Source organism: Equus asinus, chromosome 8 (genome assembly GCF_041296235.1).
Source record: "Equus asinus isolate D_3611 breed Donkey chromosome 8, EquAss-T2T_v2, whole genome shotgun sequence".
Taxonomy (NCBI): Eukaryota; Metazoa; Chordata; class Mammalia; order Perissodactyla; family Equidae; genus Equus; species Equus asinus.
Genome location: NC_091797.1, coordinates 89,303,646 through 89,324,681, shown reverse-complemented (window position 1 = coordinate 89,324,681; position 21,036 = coordinate 89,303,646). Strand labels below are relative to the sequence as shown.

Here is a 21,036-nt window from a genome sequence, read left to right as displayed (position 1 = left end):
CCGACGTTCAGTTTTGATGTCGGTGAGTTCAGAGCAGGTGAAGGGGGAGGCGTGGGGAGAGACGACAGACCCACTCACCCCTGTCTCATAGATGGGGTTGTCAAACTCGGTTTCCACGGTGATCTGGCTGTAGGGGTGCGAGTACATCAGGGGCAGGCGCAGGTTGGAGTAATAGCGACATCTGGAGAAGAGATGATAAGGGAGACACATTACGAGAGCGAATGGGGACAGCTGGTGCCACTTCCTGAGCACCGGCACCTCCGCAAAAGACAATGAGGATGTGTGGAAGCAGCCTCTTGCAGCTAAGAATACAAGCAGGGCGACGGGTGAATCATAATTGCCCTCAACTTCTAATCCAGTCAGTGATAACTAGAGTCTTGATACCTCTTTAATGCAAAGAGCAACCACAAGAATAAGGAGCATTTATGGAGCACCTACTATATACCATGGTGCCTCAAAGCAACCTTCCCTCACCACCTATTCAAAGGCAGTGCCTCTCTTCCCACACTCCATCTCCTTCCTTCACTGTGTTTATCATAGTGTGTTATAATTTACTGTGTACTTTTTCCCTCCCCGCCACTAGACTGTGTGCTCCAGGAGGCCACAGACAATTTATCTTAGGAAACTGCCTGCCTCAGGGCTTTGCACATGCTGTTTCTCTGCCTGGAATCCTCCTCTCCCAGGTATTTGCATAGTTTACTCATTATTGCTTTCAAGTACTTACTTCAATGTCATTTTTCAGGGGGGCCTCCTCTACCTCCCCCCTTCAAAGTGCAACCACCACTCCCACCCCAGCTCCCCTTTTCTCCCTTCCTGGTTTTCTTTTTCTCCCTGAATTTATCACCTTCTGATGTACTATCTACTTTTCTTATCGTCTATTCCCTCCATTAGAACCTGTGCCCCACGAGGGCAAAGATTTCCTTCTGTTTTGTTCGCAATGATGTTTCTAGAGCCCAGAAAACTGCCCGACACCAGTGGGTGCTCAATAATGGTGAATTTGAACGAATTAGTGAATAGCCAAGCTGTGGCTGAAGATCTTCCTTCTTCACTAAAGGCAGGTTCTATGCTCCCCAACACCTGGGACAAGTCTGGTCCACATCAGGTTGTCAATATTCATTTGCCGATTAAGTGACTGGATGATGGAAAGAACGTCAGTGTGCCAGGCAATAGGAAATGTCGGTCTTTCCCACTAAACCACAGCTCCTTGAGGTCAGGGATGGTGTCTGTCTTATTTGCTGCTGCCTGCTCAGCCGTCTACCCCCGAGGTTGGTAGGTGCTCCATATACAATTTCTCCCATAGCTACAATCACACAAATGCCACTGTCCCCAAGCTGCAGGTGGAGACCGTGAGGCTCAGAGAGGTGACACGCCCAGCCCCCAAGGGCCCTGGTCATTGAGCGCATGGCAGCCCCCGACCCTACCTGGTGATATAAATGTAGGCTCCGCCCAGCAGCAGGGAGATGATGAGGACCGGGATGAAGATGGCAAGCGCCATATTGCCCCCTTCCAATGATGTCTCGGCTGCCGCTTCTGCTACTGAACACAAAGCCAGTGAGGCCCTCATGTCCACACGCACAACCCACATCGGTACCTGGCTCCCAGGTGAGCATCCCTCCCCCCCCCCGCCCCCCGCCCAGGTCTGCACCCACTCAAAGAGCTGCCATCACAGAGCCTGAGCCACAGCAGAACCACCTCCAGAGGGGGAAGAGGCAGCGACTAGAGGGCGTGGTGCTGGTTCTTGGCGACAGAGCCCAGACCCATACTTAGGTGGGGCGGCCATAGGGGCTACCGAGAATCACACTCATTTAACCCTGATCATATTATGTTCCGATTTGGGGAGGGGTAGAGTTGAAATCTGGTTAAAATCCAGTTCAGGGGACGACTTGGAGAAAATCCCCAAGGTGCTAACTGGGCAGGCTGAGTTGCTTGACATTCCCTGGAGAAGAGGGAGCTTCTTGCGCCCAGACGGGCAGGTGCCTCCCCGAGTTGCTGAATCAGACCCTCCAGGAGAGGGCGCTGGGCATCGGGGGCAGTTCTCGGTACTGCCCACCCCAATGACACCCTGACTGTGAAGACCCGGTTTGGATTCTCAGAGGCCACGCTGCGCATCCTCAGGTAACCCTCGGGGCCTCACCTGGAGCCTCCGCTACCTTCCAGGGGTTGGTGGAAATCGCGAGACCTACGACAGCTCTTGTGGCAGCCGGGGGCGTCTTCCCAGCACGGCTGGAAGGGAGACCCCCACATCTCTTCGAGACACCCGGCCGCCAGGCTTCCTCTGCCATTCTCCGTGGCCGCATCTAACAGAGCTCGGCTGTCTACCAACCTATAACCCACTAGCTGCCACTCTGTGGGGTCTGAGAAATCGACCCTAAGACCCACGATAAATGCCTGAGCACAAAACATTACGGGGGCTCTCATAACCTCTGAGCAACCCAGGCCTCTGACACGTTCTCATGGTTCAGCGGTTGGCAAAAGACAGCAAGGGCGTGGCCGGAACAGACCAACACCACAAAATGCCCCCTCTTCTCCCAGTGGAGTGACCGATACGTGCTCCCCCCTGCACTTCCCTCTGAGTCCTGGCTCTGCTCGCTTGGATTAAAATGTCACCTGTTGCTGGGGACAGCAACTAATGAAATGTAATGCCCATAGCCCCAGATTCTGAGTGAATTCCTTATTGTCAGAAAGCTAAATGGCTCCAAAAATAATAATAAAAACTGCTGAATTGGTCACCACTTTTTTTTTTAACGAAACATCGAAAAAAAAACCATTTTATTTTTTTCTGACACCACAGCTGGGGTGAGAGGTTTGGTACCAAACTGAACGGGGGTTATACAGAAGGCAGAACGTTCTTCGTATGGGAGAGGCCGGAAAGGGAAGGAACCACAAAATAAAAAGAAAAAGAAGTCCTGGATAGGATGTAGCATCTAGTGCACACTAACGAATCTCACTTGATAATTCCTCTTGAAAGGAGAACAGAAAACAAGGTGGTACAGGGACAAGTATTTTGGGGACGAGAAAGACCGAGGGGGAAAGCAGACTACAGAGCATCCCCCGGATGGATCTTCCCCTCCCGAAACCAGGAGGATGCTGAGCACGGAGGGTGAGACGTCACTGGACTTAGCTCCCCCAGGTAGCACCACGTGGTGAAATTTTTACAATAGAGTTATGGCTTCTCAGGCACACGGACCCTCAGATTTTCTTATCTCATGAACAGAACTGGTATCAAATCCCTTTCAGTCATAGTTAGGACCCATAAGTTGCAAATTCAATGATATTTTTTTCTTTACGATATCATTTGTTTTGAAATTATCTTCAGCGGGGTGAAGGCAGAACTTTTACTTATTTTTTTTTAAGCACGTGGATAAGGTTGTTCAAGGACCCGCCCTTGTTTTCTGCTATTGGCTTGATTTATTGGTCTTTTCATTATGGAACTCACCTTCTAGAGCGTGTTCAAAGCTGTCTTGATTAACTGAAAGAGAAATTGCAAGCATTGATCAATGTCAAGTGAATTCACTCTGTTCGCACGAAATGAAGCCAAAAAAATTAGGCGCAGAAGCCCGTGCCACACTTTGCTGAAGTTAATTCTGTGTTTTTATTTATCCTGGGCTACTGGAATTAGAGGAAATGCCTGGACACATTCCCATCCTGAGCTCCTGAGAGAAGATGAGACAGACGTGAAAGAAACAAGAGCAACAGCAAGAGTGAGCGATCACGGAACACTCACCCTATGTCAGATATTGTGCCAAGAGCTTTATATAAATCTGCTCATTTAACCCTCGCAACAATCTTGTTAGGTCCATACTATTATCATCCCCATTTTACAGATGAGCAAACAGAGGGTCAGAGAAGTGAAGCAACTTCTCTGACGTCACACAGCTTCTAAGTAATGGAGGCAGGATTTAAACTCGGACTGCTTGACTTTCTTTTGCCTCTGCGTTTTTCCCCTCTATGTAGTTCTAGTCTATTCGTTGTTTCCACATAGTACAAAGTGCTGATAATTGTGAGGCTCAAGACAAAATCCAAAATCCAGCCGGGGTGAAACTGATTTCTTGCTTTGAAATACGTATTTATAGGAACCTTTCTAATTTCGCTTTGATTCCATACTTATTTGACTAGGATTTATAGTCCCCGTAAAATGACTTTCATTCCTTCTTTGCCGTTGACTAGAATTCTCTGGAATTCATTCATTTTCCTGTATTCCCCGTAAAACGTCTCTGGAAGTGCTAGATGCCGGGGGCTGGCATCCTCAGGCTTTGGCATCAAAGTCATCGTGGTAGCTGAGCACAAAAATCTACCCACGCGGATGGGTTTCAAGGATGCGAAAACGCAGAGTGGAGGGCTGAGATGAACAGGCTGCATTATAAGGGCGTGGGAGGGGGTGGTCCCCAAGTCCTAGCCATGTTCATGTCCTACCTCATTTCAGGAGCTCCTCACTAGCCTTTTGGTCAAAGTTACTCTCTGACATTCATCATCACCCAGTGGTGATAACCAAACCAGTTGAAAAGCCAGTTTAATATCTAACTAACTAGCCACGGACATCACTGGAGCTGAGGCATCAGGAAAATGGAGAGATTGAGGCAGATGCGTCCCATCCAAGACCTGATTGGACTTTGGTGGCATGTCTGGGAGTGCACGAACTGCCACCGAATCTTAGAACCGAAAGGAGGTCTTGAACTTGTGTTCCTTGGAGCATGGTCAGTGGCCCCCTAGGGCACACGCTAAAATGCAGCTTCCTGCCATTTCCTGGACCTGCCAGGGTAGCATCCTTGGGGGCGGACTTCTGCATACCTCACCGGCTCCCTAGTTTTCTCATGTGCTGGCCCAGCCACTGACTGTCCTTTAGAAACCCTGAACAGAACTCAGGCAATTATTTCACACAGAGGGGAACCCAGGTCAGTGAGGGAGAGTGGCTCATCCAAGGTCATGCCGTCGTCCACAGCAGAGCCAGGCTGGCGCGAGGGACCCCTCCATCCCAGTCAGGTGGCCTTACACTGGTGCTCAGTCACTCCCCACAAAGCCATGGATCCCACTTTTTTGAGAAGAGGAAGTGACATCACTTCCTTACAGAGTTGCAGGGTCTTGGAGAGGAAATGGCGAGGGGAGAAAGTACAAGGATGTCCCAGGATCCCTTCCTGCTAGAAATTCTGCTACATCCAAGGAAGAAAGTGAGGGGCAGATGCCGACTCACCTTGGGGAGTTTCAAGGGCTCACCTATCTTAGATCGAAAATAGAGATTTCAGGAACGACCTGCAAAAATAAGCGTCTTTTTTCTTGGTTTTTTTTTTTTGGTCATTTGTGTATTTTCTGATCGCAGTTGCATTTCCTATCAGACTGGCAGCATTAAAAAAATTGATAATATCCGGTGCTGGTGCGGACGTGGGGAAAAGGACATTCTCACACATTACCGGGAGAAACAGGAACGGAGGCAATTGTGGGAAACGATCTGGCAGCATTCACAAAGACTTGGCGTCCACAGGTCTTTGCCCACAGTCCATCCCACTTTGGAGAATCCGTCCTACAGGATGGAAAGTGCCAGCACCCAAGGACACACGGGCAAGGATGTTTTTGGCAAAACAAACCTGAAACGGGGAAAGAACTGGGAGATCCACCCATGGAGGAACGGCTGAATGCATTAGGATACGAGCACGGGGTGGAATGATGGGCGGCAATGAAGAAGATAAGGCAGAGCTCCACATTTTTTTTTCTAACTTGGGAGATGTCTCTGACAATTGGGTTTGAAAAGCAACACACAGAGGAGTGTATGGTATGAACTTTTTTTTAAAGACAAGCAACCCCCCTCCTTCTTTCCAGTGTGTCTGTTTGAACACGTCCAGGGGACGGTGAGACTGGACCCTCCCAGGGGAGGAGTGTGGCTTCCCCAGGGGAATGGAAGGCGTGGAGGGAGAGAGGGAGGCACCGCTAATGTTTTGTCTGCAACTCTGATTTCTTCTGGGGCTGGCAGCAGATACTTTTGTCACTAATCCACAAAGAATTGAAAAAGTCACTGGGCAGATCAGGTGTAGAGTCAAAAATGGCCCTTCTGTGGTATCTTTACTTTGTTGTTAGTGCCATGAAGTTGGTTCTGACTCCCAGCCACCCTGTGGACAGCAGAGCAGACCCCTGCCCGGTCTTTTTGTGCCATCCTCTCACCTTCCGGGGCTCTATCAGACGATGCTCTGCTGCTGTTCACACGGTTTTCATGGCCAATTTTTTCAGAAGTGGGTGGGCAGGTCCTTCTTCCTGGTCTGTCTTAGTCTAGAAGCTCCGCTGAAACCTGTCCACTGTGGGTGACCCTGCTGGTATTTGAAATACCGGTGGCATCGCTTTCAGCATCACAGCAACATGCAGCCACCAGAGTGGCAACCGGCAGACGAGTGGTGAGGTCCCCTGACTGGGAAATGAACCCGGACTGTGGCGGTGAGAGCGCCGAGTCTTAACCACTAGGCCACCGGGGCTGGCTCCTAATGTACATAGCTTTCTTAAAAACAAACCCTACTGATTTTCCCCCACGCAGAAAAGTTCCCAACACCAAATTAACTTCTGTTAGCATCCATGTAACAGAGGGTTTCCAGGACTCTTTACTTAGGAAAACATCCCAGTGTTTCAGTTCTACAAGGCAGGCCTCCTCTGCTATGGGAAACAGACTCAGACACAGGGCTGGACTTAGTCAAAGTCACGGCCGGGGAGGAGGAAGACCTGGAGAGTACGTTGCATCCTTTAGGCCAGTGTTCCCCACATTCGCCTGATGATCGCATGAGACCCGCCTGTGCTACTAGTTGAGTCAGCTCCCCGGGTCCTGCCCTGGATCCAGTGAATCAGCATCTCCCCGGAAGGGGCCCAGGGATATATTTGTGCTCACAACCCCTATTCGGAAACCACTGCCTTCAGTGGTTCTCAAATTCAAAGTGCATACAAGAGATTCAGAGCTGGTTAAAATGCTTATTTCAGGGTTCTGCCCCCCAGTGATTCTGATTTCGTAGATCTGGGGGAGATGGAAGAATGTGATTCTAATGAACACTCTGGGTGATTCCGATGCTGGGTGACCCGCTGGCTGGAGGCTGACAGCCCTGCAGGTGGCCCGCTGTGGAACAGGTGGGGAATTTACAATCAGGAGATGGGGTTAAATCCTAGGTTTGTCTCATACCAGCTGTGTGGCTTTGGGGAAGTCACTTAACTTCTCTGAGCCTCTCCTTCCACATCTGTGAAATGGGTAAGATGGCTCACCTATCCCAGAGGATGGTCATGAGGCTTCAATGGGATGATTCAGGAGAAATATTTTTTATATAGGTAAAATTCACATAACATAAAATTAACCGTTTAAATTCAGTGGCGTTGTTTCTTTACAATGGTGAGCAACCATCACCTCTATCTAGTTCTAAAACATTTTCATCACCTCAAAAGGAAGCTCTTTACCAATTAAGCAGTTACTCCTCCCTGCCCCCAGCCCTTGGAAACCAGTGATCTTCTTCCTGTCCCTATGGATCTGCCTGTTGTGGATATTTCCTATAAACAGACTCATAGAATGTGTGATCTTTGGAGTCTGGCTGCTTTCACTCAGCATAATGTTTTTGAGATGTATCCATGTGTCAATACTTCATTCCTTTTTTATGGCTGAATAGTATTCCCTTATATAAATACACCACATTCTGCCTCTCCATCCATCAGTTGATGGACATTTGGATTGTTTCTATCTTTTGTGACTAATGCTGCTGTGAACGTTGATGTACAAGCGTCGGTTTGAATACCCGTCTTCAATCATTTTGTGCATATACCTAAGAATAAAAACGCTGACTGGGAATGTATTTTTAAGCGTTAAAGCTGGAGTTCACGAATCAGGCATTTGGGGATCCACTGGAGTCATGAGTTCCAAAGTAGAAATGTAAAACTGCATGCTTCTGTTCCTCTGCGGAGAGAATTCAGAGCTTTCTGCCTGATTCCCAAAGGGGTATTAATGCCATAAAAGGTTAAACCCACTGGCTGAAAGCATCGAAAGTATTTAGGATATTATTATTAATTGCACACCTCAAAGACCCAGATAAATGGGTCCAAGTCTCACTGGGTGTGTCATAACTGAATTTCAATGATGAATAGCTCATTAATTCTAAAATACATTTTCCCCCTTTTCACCGTCTGAGATGGGGGCAGGTCTTAAATCAATGATGTGGCACATCGCTGCCACCAGGTGGCGCTCACGACGCCGATGTGCACTCCGTGGTCCAGCGCATCATCTTCAGCTTTGGGAGGATGGGTGTGAGCGCCTTGGGGGACCCCGGAGGCAACAGAGGAGCATCCTCACCCTTCGGAGCCAAGTGGCTGTGAGAAGGGCGTCCAGGACGCGGTTTAAGCCACGTTGTCGAAACAGGAGTCAAAAAGCAGCCTGCCTCTCCTTTGTGATAAACATCTAAGCTTGGAAGAGCTCTTTTAGAAAGTGAAAATACTAACGCTAAGCAAGGAGAAGGCATCGTGTCATAGTTTAATTGGTAGCAATTTCTTTCTTTCTCAGCGGTGCAGGAAATAATGGCGATGTCTTAGATTTAATGAACTACAGTAGCTTGGCTTTTTAGAGCGAATTCAGAATCCCTGCCAGCCAGTCCCGACATCTCAGGGTCCCTCAGTTCCCGCGTCTCAAATAGGGTTCTTTACCTTTACAAACGGGCAGTGGTCCGTTCCAGTGGGATGGCTGTCCCAGGATGCAGCGAATGGTCACCTCGCCCATGAGCTCGAAGCCCTCGTAGCACATGAAGGTGAGGGACTCTCCCGGCAGGTAGAGCCTCTTGTACAGAATTTGGTACCCGTTTTCAGGTAACCCTGGGTTGTCACATGCCAGGGACTCTTCCGCTGAAAGGCAAGCCAAAAGGAGCTCTGATGAGATGGTGCAAATCTTTGGGGACTCCTGCTCAGAGCCTGTGTGGTGTGGCTTTGGCTAGCCTCTCCAACGTCCCCTCTCTACATCCCCATCTCGCACTGAACTGTTTCCCATTCCTCAAACTCACCCTTCTCTCTCCCACCTCTGGGCACAGTTGAAGGTACTGGGCTGTGGAATCTGGGTTAAAATCTGGCTTCTGCTGCTTACTAGCTGTGTGACCTCTGGCAAGGGCCACAACCTCTCTGAGCCTCCATTTCCTCATCAGTAAAATGCGAATAATAGTACCTATCTCATAGGGACTTGGAAGATTAACTAAGGTAATGGGTGTAAAATGCTTAGCATGCTATGGGCATGTCATAGGTACTCAGTAAATGATGGATGGTGGTGGTCGTGTTAAATTATGAAATATTCCCCCTGGTTCTCACTTTATACCTCACCTGCCCACCCCAGCCTGGATAAGTCTTGTCTTATCAAGAAATGAAGTCAGTCTTCATTTCTCCTCCTCCAGGAGGCCTTCTCTGATGCCCCCTACCCCTAACTGAGTCACTAGTCTTTCCATTTTTTCTTGTACCCCAGCACTGCATACACTGTATTGTATTTAATTATTTAATGTCAGTTTCCCTTACGGGAGATGAGCCTGTAAATGCATGCTTGAAGCTTAGGGCCTGGTATACAGTATGAACAACATAAATGACCCTGACATATACAGTAGGTGCATCATAAATGACCTCTGGTAACTTAGGACTTATTGGAGAGTTGAACCCGCAAGTTTAACCCATTCCAGGGTCAGCATGTAGTCTAGCGTCTTTTTCGCACCCGGATGGAATGGACAGCGAGCAAACACAGCATTGCACACAATACTACAAATCCTAAAATATTTTTAAAAGTCTATGATTAAAATCTTTTTAAAGTGTGGTAAAACCTACATAACAAAAAGTTACCATCGTAACCATTTTAAGTGTACAGTTCACTTGTGTTAAGCACATTCACATTGTTATGTGATCAATCTCCAGAACGCTTTTCATCTTGTAAAGCTGAAACTCTACCCATGAAACACTTCCCTGCTCCCCCTCCCCCAGCCCCCGGCAGCCGCCAGCCTCCTTTCTGTCTCTATGAAGTTGACTGCTCTAGGACCCCATATAAGCGGAATCACACAGTATTTCACGTTTTGTGTCTGGCCTATTTCACTTAACATAACGTCCTCAGGGTTCATCCATGTTGTGGCAGGTGTCAGACTTTCCTTCCTTTTTAGGGCTGTATAATATTCCACTGCATGGATAGAGCACATTTTGTTTCTCCTTTCCTCTATCGATGGGCACTTGAACTGCTCCATCTTTTGGCAATTGTGAATAATGCTGCTATGAACCCAGGTGTGCAAATCTCTCTTCACAACCCTGCTTTCAGTTCTTTTGGGAGTATCCACAGATGTGGAATTTCTAGATCACATGGTAATTCCATATTTAACTTCTTAAGGGACCACCATCCTGCTCCACAGTGGCAGCACCATTTTGCATTCCCACAAACAGTGCACGTGCATTCCAATTTCCCCCCACCAAATGCTGACACATTTTATCCTTTCCTCCTGGACTCACTTTGGCTTACAAAGACCCAAGTCTTTAAACACCCCATCTGGCACCTGCCATCGCTGTTTCAGACAAACAAGGTGGAAAAGGCTTCCGACGACAGCTGCCGATACTCACCTGATTAGTGAAACTCTTGGAGGAGGTGGCGCACTGTCTTTTTTACCTGAAGGGCTCCTGTGACCTCTGAGTGACTTTTGCAACCTACTAGTGTAATCCCAGCTTGTCATCACCTTGACTATGCAGGTCCTCAGTTCAGAACACGGAGCCGGGGGGTCGTTTGTCGTATTTTACCTGATGATGCTGATGCACGTGGGGAAGAGGCCATTCCTCCAGGCTGAATCTCAGGGCTTCATCTCATCTGGCCACTGTCTCCCTCTCTGATGGTTCTTTACTGCACAGCGAACTAGTCACGTTTTGCTAGATGGGTTACACTGTTTCAGCCTTGGTGCCCTGTCTGTGCTGGTCCCTCTGCCTGGAATGCTCTTTCTCCTCCCATCTACAGGGCGGTGCGGTGAAAAGACTAAGAGAGCCCTTCATGTTTCTCACCTGCTGGCATGCATGCTCTTTGCAGCTCTTTGCAGTGGGAACTGTGACTTGCTCTAACCAACAGAATACACACAGGTGAAGGGATGTCACTTCCGTGATGATGTGACATGAGATTGTAATTCTGTCTTGCTGGCAGCCTCCTCTCTTACTGTCTTTGGGGAAACAAGTGGCCATGTTGTGAGCTGCCCTATGGAGAGGCTCACGTGGCAGAAAACCGAGGGTCGCCTCCAGCCAACAGCTTGTAAGGAACCGAGTTGTGCAAACAACCACGTGAGCCTGGAAGTGGACCCTTCCCCAGTGGGGCCTTCAGAGGAGACCCCAGCCCCAGAGTATCTCTTGTGAGAGATCCTGAACCAGACGACCCAGGTAAGCTGTGCCCAGACTCCTGACCCCCAGAAACGCTAAGATAAGAAATAGGTGTTGTTTTAAGCATCTTATCTTGCAAGATGAATCTCCAGAACTCAGATCTGTCCCCGCTCAGATCTGAACTCAGCATGAATTCCCCTGTCCTTGGAACCCTGTCCTATAACCTGCACAGACCTCCATCACAGCTTCAGAATCTTGTATGGCACTGTTGGAATCTCACCTCAGCACCTCTCTCCCAGCCTGGAAACTCGTGTTTATGTTCATGCCAGGAATCTCAGTGCCCAGCACCAAACCTGGTTCACAGGAAGCACTCATTCATTCAGTCAACAGACATTTATGAACGCCCAGCATGTGCCGACACAGAGGAAGCATGGGGACACAGAGGTGAATAAAACCTATGTGACGCCTGGCCCCATGGAACTCGTAGGTGGGAGGGACAAAGTCTAATGGAGGTCCCAACTGGAACCTTTTTCTCTATGAATACGACCTACACGTGGGCTCTACTTAGCTTGTGCGAATCAGAGTATTTCATGTAATAATCTAGACTTCTGGCTCCTTCTGAAACATTGGAAGGTTTGGCAACCATGGGCTCACATCGCCACATAGCAATGATGGTGACATGAGCCCAAGCACTTGACTCACATGGACTCGAGTAGCAGCTGTCCCCCTTAGACCAGTAATGTGCTTCCCAGTTAGCCACAATCCCCACCACTCCCTATCATATCACACATAGTACCTTCCTGACATTTAGGAAGGCATTTAAATGTTCACCTTTCCAATGAACAGATGAAAGAATGATCATGTTTTAGCGACGGCAATCACCACTAGTGAAGAATTGGGGCTTTGATCTCCTCGAACGGGTGGGTGGGTGGGTAGGAACCTGGTTTCTACTCTTGAGGTTGAAGGACTGTTTTCTTTGTACCTCAGTGGCAGCCTTCATCAGGAGTTAAGAACCATATTCTTGCCGCCCTGCAATCCAGCCAGCCCGGAAGTCAGACTGTGGAAAGGAACCCTCCAGCTCCCTGAGCAGCTGGGGGCGTATCTGGGTGACATGCTTTAGCGCACACAAGTGCATTTATCCAGAAAACATTTAACGAACGTTGACTACATGCCGGGCAGTGTGCCCAGCAGTGGGGCCAATTGTGAACCAGACACCATTCTGGCCCTCCTGAGCCCATGGTCTCTAAGCTCTAAGAGGGCAAAAAATGTAAATGGGCAAGTTAACCAAAAAATGGCAGTTGTAGTCAGAGAGCGAAACTCAGAAGATTCAGGGGTGCCTGGAGGAGACCCCTAGTTCGGCCGAGGCAAGGACGAGTTGAAGGAGAGGCAGAGATACTGAATAGAGTTCCACTTAGTGAAGACTCCCAGATACAAGGCACCAAATGGTCCAGCCGACGGGCAAGGCGAATCCTTCCGCTGAACCAGGGTCAACCCTAAGCTTGAAGTTCACCCGCTGGCACCTCACAGCAGCCCGGACACGCAGCCGATGTTTCCACATCTGAGCCCCGAACCCAACCACAAGGCCTTCCTGAAATCCATCTCGGGACCCTAAAGACGGACCTCCATCCTGTGTCCACGGACGACACCTACAAGGGTGCGTAAGGAGTCACTGGGTGTGCAGAGCGTGCCTGGGGTACGGACTGTGGGGATGGAAAATTTTACCCTTATTTTTTACAGCCTTATAGAGCATCGGGACGTACTATTTTTAAAACACGTCGGGCAAGCATTGCTTTTGAAATAAACACAAACAGCAGCATGATCAGGACCCTGCAGCCATCATGTTCTAACGATTCCTCTGAAAAGATTCTGAAGAAGTCTTTGGTCTCCAGCCCCACTGAGCTCTGCTGAGCCGGGCTTGGCTCTTACTCACTGCTGCATCCTTGGCAGCCTGGCACACAGCAGGTGCCCAATAGATGTTTCTTGAAAGACATTACATCAGTCCAGTTGAAAGAAGGTTACAGAGTAGATGTGCTCAGTGGCTCAGGATTCAGATTCTTGTTATGTGTCCATCTGTGGGCAAGATATTTGACCTCCCAGAGCCTCAGTCTCCGGATCTGTAAAATGGGCTACCTCGTAGGGTGCCATGAAGATTAAATGAGCTCACACGTGGGATATGAGCAGCACACTGTGAGCACCCAATAAATGCCGGTTATTTTTATAGCTTTTACAATTTTTGTCATATTTTCATACCAACTCTACTATTGTTTGCCCAATGTTTCTTATTTCTATTGACTTGTTTTTCCACTTAAAGAATGCTATATTACTTAGCCTCAGCCTAAATAATATTCCTATAGTCAGGTTTCAAATGTCAGTTTTAATTTTTAAAGCTTTCTTAACAAAACAAAACACCTAGAAGCTGACCTGGCCACTGTCTGAAGCCGCATGGGTACCACCAGTGGTGTGTGCAATACTCCTTGGGAAATGCACCCCAGGGCACTGCCCTTTACACTTTATGAAGTTCCCCATAAACTGTGGATGTTTTCCACCCAGTAGGTCTTTTCACTCTGCCCCTATGTGCCAGGCTTGTGCTAGGAGCTGGTATAGAGCAGTGAACTAGAGAAGCATGGTTTCTATGTCCCCAGAACTCAGTCTCATAGAGGAGAGAGGATGGTTATCAAGTGATGGCAGCCAGCGCAGCAACAGCTGTGACGGGGGAACACAGGAGAAGCCTCGTCACCCCGGCTAGGGCGGGAAGGTCAGAACGGTTTCCAGAGGAAACTTGGGAACCCAGTGCTCTTCTGGAGAGAGTGAGGACTCAGGGAAATGCCGATCTGACGCCCGCTGCTTCCCTCCCTCCTGGGTGGAGGGGAGTAAGAGACCCTAAAGAGAACCCAAATCCCGAGCCTATTACCTGCAATGTAGCAAAGCGGCCAGCAGGTGGCAGTGGCAACCCAGAAGGATTACCCACAACCTCCCCCGGAGATTCCTTTCATAAATTAACAGATTAACGAATATAACAAATATTATTGAGCGCCTTGTACATGCCAGGCACTGTTTTTGGCCCTGGACATGCAATGGTGTACAAGACAGACATGACCCCGGACTTCATGTAACTTATTCTTGTATTCTGCAAATATTTCCTGTGCCAGGTGCCGTCCTGGCCCTGGGGAGATAGAAAGGGACAAAGGATGAATTCTTAGACCTGGATGAAAGGAAGATCTTGACAGCTGATCCAGGGAGGTGAGGGGGAGGCATCCGCAGCTCTGCCCACCTGGCTGCGTACTAGAGTCACGCTGGATTCTTCAGGGCGCCGGCTCTGGCCCCTGGGGAATTTTAATTTAATTCATCCCCTTTTAATAAAAGTATTCTTGGCATGGTTAAGACATTCCAACATATGCCAAAATATTCCAGCACCCGTTTTGTACCACATTGCTTGCATATATTAGTTCTCATCCTCCCCCGAATCCTCGAAGGTAGGAGCAATAATGACCAGAAGAGTCAATATTTCCTGAGAGCCTCCTATGAGCCAGGCACTGTTTGGAGTTTTATATCTATGAGCTCGTTTAATTATCACAACAACGCCAAGACCCGGATATTATTATCATTGTTCTCATTTTATATCTGAGCAAATGAAGCACAGAATTGTTGGGCAAGCTGTCAAGCTACTTCGTGGGAGAGCTCGGGTTCAAATCTGGGCGGTCCCAGCCCACAGTTAATCACACAACATACAGCCGGTTTACAGACGAGGAGACTGAGAGGAAAGTCACCTGTGAAGGTCCCACAAGAAGGGAGTGGCTGAGCCACGACTTGCGTCCAGGGTTCCCCGGCTCTACAGCCAGTCCGACTCAATTTTCACACAACCATCAGTAAGAGTTTGAGAAGAATTCCACACGGAAATCAGCTCTCTTTGGCAGTAACTGTGTTTGTCTTCAGCTCCCAGAAGATGGCAGGAGAGCGACGTGGAAAGTGATCTGAATTTGAAACTGGAGGCTTGGGTCTGCTGTGTGACCTAGGGTGAATCACTTTACATCTCTGGACTCCATTTTCCCTGCCTGTTAAATAAATGGACTGGACCAAGACCCCATCCTTAGCTGAGACGGGGCTGGGCGATGACATCCCCACTCTGAGGATGTACCCACACTTTGAAATAAGATTATCTGAGGCAGCTTTCTCAACCTCAACACGATTGACATTTTGGGCTGGGTAATTCTTTGGGGTGGGGCGTCCTGTGCATTGTAGGATGTTGAGCAACATCCTTGGCGTCTACTCACTGGGTACCAGTGGCATCCTTTGCCCCTTGTGGTGACAACCAAAAATGTCTCTAGAAATTGCCATTGACGAAGGTGGGGAGCAAATTCACACCTGGCTGAGAACCAGGGGTTGGAGATCTTAAACAATTCCAGCTGCAACCCGTGTGACCTCGTCCGGATCTTTCCCAGGAATTCAGTCGAGGTGGACTGTCGGTCTTATAGACACGATCACAAACCTACCCTCCTTTCTATTTTTTTCCCCATTTCTCCCCTCTAACTACAGAAAAAAACGTAGAATTCTGGAGCACATTTGAGCAAAATGCTCAAACTCAGGTTCCCTCGTTATTGTCGCGAACCGTGTGTGACATCCTGACAACAGTGGAGCCGTGAAACTGAGAGGTAATTAGCAACCTGTGTTAACCTAGCGCTTAATGGCCTGCCAGACACACCGTTAGGAGCGTCTGTATTCACGGCTGGCAGGATCATTCTGTTCCATGGGGACATCGGCGTGTGCAAAGTCACAGCTGGCAGGCGGCAGAGCTGGGATGCAGAGCTGGACCTGCTGGATTTTGAGTCCTGTGTTTAACAGTTCTGCTGGAACGAAGGGCCCTTCTTGTGCCCCAGTCCCCTGGGCTTCCAGGAATCCCCCTGAGCCATTGCTTTCTCAGAGACAAGAATTTCCAAATGAAGACAGCACCAGCCAGAACCTGGCGTGTCGGCCGAGGTGAGGCCGCTGGAGACAGCGAGTCAGCGGAAGCTTTCACTGCGATCGCCGTCTGGCCATGTGGGCTCTGCCCAGCCCGGGAAATCTCCACGGCTCACAGTCCCGGTGTTCTGGGGGCAGGGCTGGGGAGGGCCAGGGCCGCCTGGGGAATCTCGAAGTGCCTCCCTGGAGAGCCACTCATAAAACCCTCGCTGAATTTGTCGGATTACTTTGGGCGGCGTGGTTTATGTCTTCTGGACGGGAGCCTCCGGCATTATTTACCCTGCCGCCGTCAAAGACGGGAAGCAGCAACAAAGCCGCGAGGTGCAATAAAGACCGCATGAGTATTGCTAACAATAACGATGACAGTAATAGTAACAAATCTCGTGATTTGTTGAGCCGGCTGGGCCCAAGGGATGAAAGAACAGATTGGATGCAACCCGAGCAAGTGAGTTACGTGTTTGACTCTACAAACAGATCACGTCAATGAAGTGCAGCAAGTGCCGTGATAGATGCAACTGTAGGAGCCGTGGGAGGTCAGAGGAAGGCAAACGTGACCTAGCCCAGGCAGTCAGGGAGGCCTTCCCGGAGGAAGCGACTCCAAGGATGCATTGTTACTTCCTTCATAGGTGCCTCTCTCCTCCTCCCATCTCCAACAGACCCCAGGCTCCACGAGAACGCGGATCGTGTCTGCTCACACGTGGCTGGATTTTCAGGGCCTTGCAGCATGGTTCCCAAACTGGGCACCAAGGCACCCTGGGATGCCACAAACTCATGGGGAAAAATCTGTGAGGTTTTTAAGAATTTTGAGGAGACGTGGTGACATCTCTCAGACCCCTGGGCTACAAGCTGGAGGAAGCCCAGTTTCAATGTTGGAAAGAACCACACTCTTTCAATGATGCCCTGTCTTTGCAAAGCCGGGTTTTTGGTGGTTGCTGTGCTAAAAAGCAAGGACTGTGCTAAAATCAATGTGGAGCGGAAATGAAGGTGGCGGGGTCCAACATGGTGCCAAGACTGGAGAAGCCTGGCAGAGCCCGACAGGCACATGCTTCCTTAGTAGTAACTGCAATTATTTAAGAACGAAATAAAAATAAAATCTTTTCTTTTAATGCGTGCATTAATTTTTCAAATGGCCACTAAGTTGTCAGGATATAGCTGCTCATTAGGTTGCTTGGACCGAAATTGTTAATAAATGGAACGGTTAGGCATTTTGGCCCGGGGAATCCATGCAGCAATTCCTGGGACACCAGGGGGACTGAGAGATGAGGCAGCGTGGGAATCTCTGCCCCAGCAGGTGCCCGCATACAGGAGGCACTTGTTGAATGACTGAATGAGCTGCTTCCAACAACCCTGCCTGGTAGCGAGTATTAATCTCTTTTCACAGATGAGGGTCCTGCGGCCCAGAGAGGGCAAGCTACTTGCCCAAGGTCACCCAGTAGTGCTGGGGATGTGTCTGACTGTGACTCTCAGACTCTTCTCTCTACCTATGCCTGACCTGTCTGCTCTTGGAGTGGCACAGGGAAAACAGACTGCGAGTAAGAGGACATGGCGTCAAGTCCCAGCTGGACCAACTACAGCCTTGAGCAAGCGACTGCGAACAGAGGCTGCAGACAACCAGAGCTTGCACAACTTGTTCTGTCTGCTTCATGAGCTTGTTGGTGGAAGATCTTCGTCAACAGCAAAGCCCCAGCGCTTCACCGGAAGCTGGGACTGCAGCGTGATGAGGTGGGAAGATAATGCTTCTGGCTTAGTGAGGCTTGAGTTGGAATCCTGGATTCTCTCCTTCACCACTGTGTGACCACAGGAAAGCTACTTACCCTCTCTGGGCCTTCTTTTGCTGGTTGTGGATGCAGGTACTATCCACGCAGTTTTGGGACGGTTAAACGTCCCAAAACTGATGAATTGATGTTGGGGAGGCGCTTGGCACAGCGAAGATGCTCATCCAATCAGGGCTGCTCTCTTTGTTCAGCAGAGAAGACATTTAAAGCTGTCTATGAGCAACAACTTCATCCTTAAAAATACCCTCAGAACCCAGACGCAACCTGCCCCTCTCTCCGGCACCTGGCTGCCACATCGTGACCGTCCTCCTGCCTCCTGAGTCCTCTCCCGGCAGCCTCGACTGCCTGGCATGTTGCTGGAACCCCACGCCGGGTTCTTCCCAGGCTTCTGGAAGGATCGCGTGCCTCCTGACACCCCGCTGCCTTGTGAACTCATTAGCACGGGTGTCAGGGAAGCCGTCTCCACGAGCCCCGCGGATCAGATCGGCCCCGCGATTTCAGGGGACAGGCGGCTCCGTGGGGAGGGAGGCGCTTCTTGGAACCGGCCGCCCCAGCAGCCCCGAGGGTCCCCCGTGGCTGTGCCTCGTTAGCGAAGTGGCTTTTCTTTCTTTTTTTCCTTTTTGTAGATGATATCTCCACCTTTCAGTATTTTTAAATAAGCTTTTATTTTTAGCTTTCCATCTCTGGGTCTCTGAGGCTCGAGTTACTGAAGCCGCTCTGACCGCCCCTGGAGGCCCCGGGAGGAACCAGCCTGCTGTAAGGAGGGGCCGAGACCGGGGCTCAAGACGACAGGCGGGCCGTCCGGCGGTTCTGGAGGCTCTGGGTCCGAAGCCAGGCGGCGGCAGGGCCAGGCTCCCTGTGACAGCGTCCTTGCCTCCTCCGAGCTTCCGATGGTCCCTGGCGGTGCTTGGCCTTCCTTCCCTGGCAGATGCAGAGTCTCGATCTCCGCCTCTGTCATCACATGGCTTCTCCCCGTGTCTGTGTCCCCATCTGTGTTTAGATTTCCCTCTTCTAGGGACCCCAGTCAGTGCATTCGGGCCCACCCCGAGCCGGGATGACCTCACCTTAACGTGATTACATCTGCAAAGACCCTGTTTCCAAAATAATGTCACAGTTACAGGTCCTGGGGTTAGCACTTCCACATCTCTTTCCGGGGGACACCATTCAGCCCATAACAGGAAACCACCAGTGTGAACGTGGCCCAAAGTGCCGGGCACTGGGGAGGGCATGTGGCTGTGCTTAAGCGGTTAGGGCCACAGGCCTCAGTTCCACTGGGATGTCCCCGCACGGGTTCGTACCTGCCAACCTGGGGGAAGTCGCTGCTGGTGGAAGGGGCGCTGGCCTGAGACCCGACTCTTAAATTTGAATCCCAGCTCTGCCCACAAAGAAGTGTTGTGACCTTAATCTTATTTCCTTTGGAGTCTCAGTTTCCTTCACACACACACACTTATTTATACGTGTATATATATAAGGTGTGCATACACACATTTACATTCACAAATATATATATAATCTGTTTAGCAATGTATTTTATATGTTCAATAAATAATTATCTGCTTTTCCCTCTGACCCTTAGTTTCCTTAATATATATGCACACACACCACACTCCCACATCCATATATATTCGCAAGTACATATACTGTGTTAGCAAAATGTCTTACATGGTCAATAAATAACAACAAATGTTATTATCTGTAGCACGGGGCAGGGGTGTCTTATTTCTAAGTTACCCCTCAATTCTGTCTTATCTCTCAGATGCCCTTCAGCTCTGAAATTCTAGGACTCAGACTAAAGAGGCAGACGGGAGCACAGGGCCGTGCTGTCCAAGATCCCCTGTTTCGTGTGACAATGGATAATAAAGTCTCTCCTTTTCTGTGCAGAAGCTTTTAATTTTGATGTCGTCCCACTTGTCTATTTTTGCTTTTGTTGTCTGTGCTTTTCATGTCATATCCATGGTCGTGACACCGCCAAGACCAATGTCATGAAGCCTTTCCCCTATGTTTTCTTCTAGAAGTCTTAGTTTCAGGTCTTACATTTAAGGCTTTAATCCATTTTGAGGTTTGTTTTTGTTTTTGTTTTTTGCTGAAGAAGAGTTGCCCGGAGCTAACATCCATTGCCAATCCTCCTCTTTTTTTGCTTGAGGAAGATTAGCCTTGAGCTACACTTTGGGTAGATTTTTGTGTATGGTGTCAGATAAGTGTTCAATTTCAAGGAAAACAATCAGGGAGAGAAATCTCCAATTTACGGAACAGGAGAAGACTTTTGCAAACCATATACCTGGTAAGGGGTTGATTTCCAAAATATATAATGAACTCCAACAACTTCAGAGCTCAAAAACAAATAACCCAATTTAAAAAAATGGGTAAAGGACTTGAATAGACATTTCTCCAAAGAAGATATTCAGATGGCCAATAGGTCTATGAAAGATGCTCAGCATCCCTAATCATCAGGAAAGTGCAAATCAAAACCACAGTGAGATATCACCTCACACCTGTCCCGATGGCCACTATCAAAATACTCTAAGACAGCAAGTGTTGGTGAGGACGTGGAGAAAAGGGAACCATTGGTGGGAATGCAAAATGGTACAGCTGCTATGGAAAATGGTATGGAGATTACTCAAAAAATTAAAAATAGAAATATCATGTGATCCAGTAATCTCACTTCTGGGTATTTACCCCGAATAATTGAAATCAGGGTCTTGAAGAGAAGAGATATTAACACTGCATGTACATTGAAGCGCTATTCATAAGAGCCAAGATTTGGAAACAAACATCATTGGTGGACGAATGGATGTAGCAAATGTGGTCTATCCACACAATGGAATATTATTCAGCCTTAAAAAAGGAAGGAAGTTCTGACATATGCGACAACGTGGACGGACCTTGAGGACATTATACTAATTGAAATAAACCCATCACAGAAGGACAAATTGTGCATAATTCCACTTAAATGATGTACCTAGAGCAGTCAAATTCATGGAACCAGAGAGTGGGATGGTGGCTG

General features: G+C 48.8%; 1 protein-coding gene across 5 annotated transcripts in view; it reads right to left on the bottom strand.

Annotated features, from left to right (window-relative positions):
- The window catches only part of SEZ6L (seizure related 6 homolog like), a 185,020-nt gene that overhangs the window by 5,750 nt on the left and 158,234 nt on the right, over window positions 1–21,036 (bottom strand). For 2 of the 5 annotated variants that reach the window (XM_044775664.2, XM_044775661.2), the window contains exons 13-16: window positions 8,644–8,838; window positions 3,437–3,469; window positions 1,422–1,536; window positions 79–181 (exon numbers count right to left, since the gene is read on the bottom strand). In XM_044775664.2, coding sequence (XP_044631599.2) covers window positions 79–181; window positions 1,422–1,536; window positions 3,437–3,469; window positions 8,644–8,838 — 446 coding nt within the window. The remainder of the gene's footprint in view (window positions 1–78; window positions 182–1,421; window positions 1,537–3,436; window positions 3,470–8,643; window positions 8,839–21,036) is intronic. The other 3 variants (XM_044775662.2, XM_044775665.2, XM_044775663.2) reach the window with 2 other exon arrangements.